Source organism: Coturnix japonica, chromosome 1 (assembly GCF_001577835.2).
Source record: "Coturnix japonica isolate 7356 chromosome 1, Coturnix japonica 2.1, whole genome shotgun sequence".
NCBI classification, from domain to species: Eukaryota; Metazoa; Chordata; class Aves; order Galliformes; family Phasianidae; genus Coturnix; species Coturnix japonica.
In genome coordinates, this window is record NC_029516.1 from 66,308,168 (window position 1) to 66,312,752 (window position 4,585).

General features: G+C 57.6%; 1 protein-coding gene across 1 annotated transcript; it reads left to right on the forward strand.

Moving 5' to 3' along the window:
- Window positions 1–692: 692 nt before the first annotated feature.
- CDKN1B (cyclin dependent kinase inhibitor 1B) lies at window positions 693–4,229 on the forward strand. The gene is made up of 3 exons (XM_015871020.2): window positions 693–1,692; window positions 2,099–2,229; window positions 3,044–4,229. Exons 1-2 carry the CDS (start codon window positions 1,218–1,220, stop codon window positions 2,218–2,220), a joined length of 597 nt encoding a protein of 198 aa, XP_015726506.1. The 5' UTR covers window positions 693–1,217; the 3' UTR covers window positions 2,221–2,229; window positions 3,044–4,229.
- The last annotated feature ends 356 nt before the right edge of the window (window positions 4,230–4,585 follow it).

Genomic DNA, 4,585 nt, shown 5'->3' on the forward strand with positions numbered 1-4,585 from the left:
GTCTGTAGTATCCAGGTTACCTGGGCCCTGGGGAAGTCCCAAACCTCCAGTGTCTGAAAAGATCCTGCAGTGTGTGGGGCTGTCCTGCTGAGCAAGAGATGCTGACTGTAGTGTGAGTGAGTGTGAACAAGGAGAGCCCAGAGGAGAACCCTGCACTGCTCTTAACTCCAGCGGACCTGCTGCAGCAATCAGAAAAACAGCTCAAAAATCCCTGCCCATGACTCCTGGCTCAACTAACCTTTCAAAACACACAAACTTGAAGGTTTTCATTCTCTTTCCCCTGCTTACTGAGAATACAGCTCCCTGCTGAGAATTCTTACAGCTCCTTCCACACCTGGGCCCTCCTTGCCGGCAGTGCAGCAGAAGCCACCCCTCGCTTTCTCCCTTTCCTCCTGCGGGCAGCACTACGAGGATGCTGGGCAGTGACCCTCTCCCCCGCCTCAGCCGGAGCGCAGCTCCCAGCCCGCCCAACCCTGTGCAAGCAGAGCGATAGCCACAACGAGTCAAAATGCAGCTAGTCCCCTCGACTCGCGTGACTTTCACCAGGCTTATGTTCCGCAGGGGGAGGCGGGCTCACGTGCGCGGAGCGGAGCCGTGCCGTGCCCCCCACGCTCTGCCCGCCCGCCGAGGGGCGGCCGGCGGCCAGGGCCACCTTTAGAGCCGGCGGCGGCGGCGAGGTATGGCCGTGCCGACGGGGCGGTGCCGGCCGCCGTAACCAATGGCTCGGCTCCGCTGTTTAAATAGACTCGTCCTGTCAATCATTTTCTCCTTCGTCAACCTCCCTTCAATCGCCATATTGGGCAACTGAGAAAAGGGCTCGTCTCGCCTTGTTTTTTTTCCCTCTCCGCCCGTACGACGTGGCCGTGGGGAGAGCGGCGGGGCCGTGCGGGCAGCGGTGGGGCCGTGCCGACGGCAGCGCGAGGCCGCCCCCGGGGCCGCGGAGGGCAGCGCCGCTCCCCGCTCGGCCGCTCCCCTCCGGAGCCGCCCGGGCTGCCCGGCGGCGGCGGCTGTCGGGGTTCGGCCGGCCCGGCGCTTATGCAATTGCGCGCCGCCGCCTCTCCTCCGCGGGCCGAGGCGGGGCCGCAGAGAGGGGGCCGTACGGAGACAGACCGCGGAGGAGAACCTGCGAGCGGCCGCGGGTAAGGAGCGGAGAGGAAGAGCGGGGAGAGCCGCGAGAAAGCCCAGCGCCATCGGCGACGGCAGAAAGGGAGGGGGAGATGTCAAACGTCCGCATTTCTAATGGGAGCCCTACCCTGGAGCGCATGGAGGCGCGACAGTCGGAGTACCCGAAGCCGTCGGCCTGCAGGAACCTCTTCGGGCCGATAAACCACGAAGAGTTAAACAGGGACTTGAAGAAGCACCGCAAGGAAATGGAAGAGGCATGCCAGAGGAAGTGGAATTTCGATTTCCAGAACCACAAGCCGCTGGAAGGCAGGTACGAGTGGCAAGCCGTGGAGAAGGGGAGCTCGCCCGACTTGTCCTTCAGACCACTGAGGCTACCCAAAGCCATATGCAAGTCCATCGTCTGTCAGAGCCTGGATGAAAACAAGAATTGCCAAACAGCAATTTGCGCCTCTTCTCAGGGAATCTCAGAGGATACCCACTGTGCAGGCGGGAAGACCAGTGTTGCTGGCGGTCAGACGGACTTTGCAGAGCAGTGCGCCGGGCAGAGGAAAAGACCCGCCGCCGACGGTAACGTACCCCGCGGGCAGCGCCGGGCCCGGCCCCCGCCTCCTCCCGCCCGAACGCCCCCGGTGCCGCCCGCGAGCGCCCGGAGCTCCGCGCTCGGCGGGGACCGCGGGTGAGCGGCGGGACCGAGTGGCGCCCCTCGGGCAGCCCCTCTGCGGAGGAGAAGAGGGGACGCTCCGAGCGCCGGAGTCGGGGCGAAACTAAAACGCGCGTCTCTTTGCCCAGAGAAAAGCCCGTCCGCGCCCACCTTCGCGTAGCCCGGTAGCTGACGTAGGGATGCGGGGACGTGCGGGAATAAGCCCCGGCCCCGTCTCTCCTCCCGCCCCCGGGTGCCGAGCGAGCACCTTGCGGGACAGCGTTTTAAACCGGTCTTCTCCCCCCCCCCTGTTTTTTAATTTTCCCCTCCTAGATTCCTCTCCTCAAAATAAAAGAGCCAACACAACAGAAGAGGAGGTTTCAGAAGACTCCCCCAGTGCCAGTTCAGTGGAGCAAACGCCCAAGAAATCGAGCCCGAGACGACATCAAACGTAAACTCCCCGAGTAGGTTCCCTTCGGGCTCTGGGCATTAGGATGCCTCGGGGGTGTCCGCCCCGAGCTCGGGACCGGGCTTCACGCGGCGTCGTGGTGCTGGGGGGCTGCCCCGCCTCGGCGCCGTTCGCACTGTCCCACCGTGGCAGGGAGCTCCGGCCCAGGAGGGCTCTGGATAAAAGCGGGGCTGAGCGGGAGCCTCTTGGGCTGAGAGAGGAGAGCTTGTGCTCCGGTTTTGTGTTGTTTTTCTCTTTTTTTTTTTATTTTTCTCCTCCCCGGTCGTTGTGGTTTTAGTTTCAGGCGCTGGCTGAGTTTCCAGGGAAGGGAGCGGGTTAATGGCAGCCGTGTGTGGTGTTCTTGTTGTTGTTTTGTTTCAGCGCGAGGGCTGGGGCGGAGGGAGGTGGTACATCGCGCCGGCGGTTTCGGGGCCGGGGTTTAGCGGGAAGGTTTGCGAACGCGGTTCGCGATTGTGCCGAAGAGATTAAGCTGCAAAGCAGAAGTTGCAACAAATTACTCCTGCTGTGGGGGGTGGGGGGGTTAGGGTTAGGCGTCAGCCCTCGCCTCTATGCAAATAGCGCACCACCGCCCGCTCCTTCGGGGCGGGGGCAGCTCCGCGGCCCGGTGGCGGCCCGGCCCCACGGGCTCCGAGCGGAGGCGGCCGACGGCCCTGGGGCGGCCGGGCTTAGAGTGCCGCGGGGCTGGGACGACGCACGGGCCGTGACCGGGCCGGGCCTTCCCTGCTGCGGGGAGCGGTACGAGCCCGTTGAAGGGAGCGCGTCGCTTTCAGCCTCTCTAATGTCTTCTCCCCGTCTTCTTCCCGTTGCAGGGCGGAGGACTCGTGTTTCCTTGCTCATCGGGGGGCGGTGAAGCCAGGAAGATAAACAAACAAACAAACAAAAAAAAAGTCGTAGTAGAGATGAATACATATCGTCGGTCTCCATGGGATGGGGACCCTGTGCAAGCACTGAAAAACAACTTCAGCAAAACAAACAAAAAAAAGCAGACAATAACACTAAAAGTTTAGACACTCTTAAAAAAAGACCTGCCTCTAAAAGCATCGGATGTAGCATTGTGCAATTAGGTGTTTCCTTATTTGCTTCATTGTACTACCTGTGTATATAGTTTTTACCTTATGTAGCACATAAACGTTTTGGGAAGGGGGGGGGGAGTGGAAGAGGGCGACCGATGGAGACTTGCTTTCGCCATCTAGCAAGCAAAGAAATGAAGAGAAGCAGTGTAGGCTTTTTATTCCTTAAAGATGTATTGTCCCTTTACGTGGGTCCCCCGTGTTTTTACTTTTTTCCTCGCACCACGGTGGTAAGTGCTGCTCACAGCAGATGCCTGCGGGCCACCTTCACAGCCCTCCTCTCTGTGCTGGGCTGAAGGGGTGGGAGGTGGGGTGATCCTCCACCTCAGATCCCTTGTAGGAAATTGGAATGCCTCTACGGTCTCACAAATTCACCCCTATTTGCTACATCGCCGGATTAATTCTTTTGATTTTTATGGAAAGGAATCTGGAGGGCACTTGTTCCCAATCTCTCCACGTTGCTGTATTTCTCACCTGGCCCACATCCTTTGGTCCTTGTGTGAGGGAAAGGGATACTACATCTTTAAACAGTATTTCTACATTGCCTGTGTACCTGTATGTAAAAATAAAAAGAAGAAAGTTTGAAGTGTACCTGTGTACATAACTCTGTAAAGACACTGAGAAATTATACTAACTTATTTATGTTTAAAAGATTTTTTTTTTAATCTAGAAAACAGTATTTTTTTTTCCCCATAAAGTCAAAGCGGCGTGTTTTTGTGCATTTGTAAATGCTCTATTTGGTAGACTTCTTAAAAGGGTGTTTTTTTGGTGGGGTGGGGGGGGGGTCTTTTTTTTACTTTTCTGGTTGTTTTGGTTTTGGTTTTTTTTTCTCCTTCCTGATCATACGGCTGTGCTTAAAGGATTGCAGACTGAGCCAATTCCGTATTTTTTCTTTTTGTAATGTTTGGGGGAAAAAAAAGAGAGGGAAAAAAAGCAGATCGATGTTGTTTCACAGCGAGTAATCAATAAAGAGAAGTGCCATCTGTAAGAGCCATGTCCTTCCTGAGTGTGTGTGTGCTGCTCGGGGTGTCGGCCTGGCACAGGTGGAGGGATGCAGGCCTCTGTGCTGTGCTGCTTCTCGGTGACAGCTGGGGATGAACGTGCCCTCCTAAGTTCTAACTTGTGGAATGTCCTCCATCACCACTTCTAACTTTTTTTTAACGTGATGATGAAGCAGCTCCGAGATGCTGTTGTTTTGGTGTAGAGCCGAGGGAAACGCCTCGACCCCGAGCCCAGCATGCCGGTTCTGTGCCCCGGTTCCCCACCAGCCCCTCTCCCCGG

Excerpts from the sequence above, each read along its gene's own strand:
- CDKN1B (XM_015871020.2), top strand. The coding sequence starts at position 1,218 with ATGTCAAACGTCCGCATTTCTAATGGGAGCCCTACCCTGGAGCGCATG. Across the intron at positions 1,693-2,098 it reads GAAAAGACCCGCCGCCGACG|ATTCCTCTCCTCAAAATAAA; the intron begins GTAACGTACCCC and ends TTCCCCTCCTAG.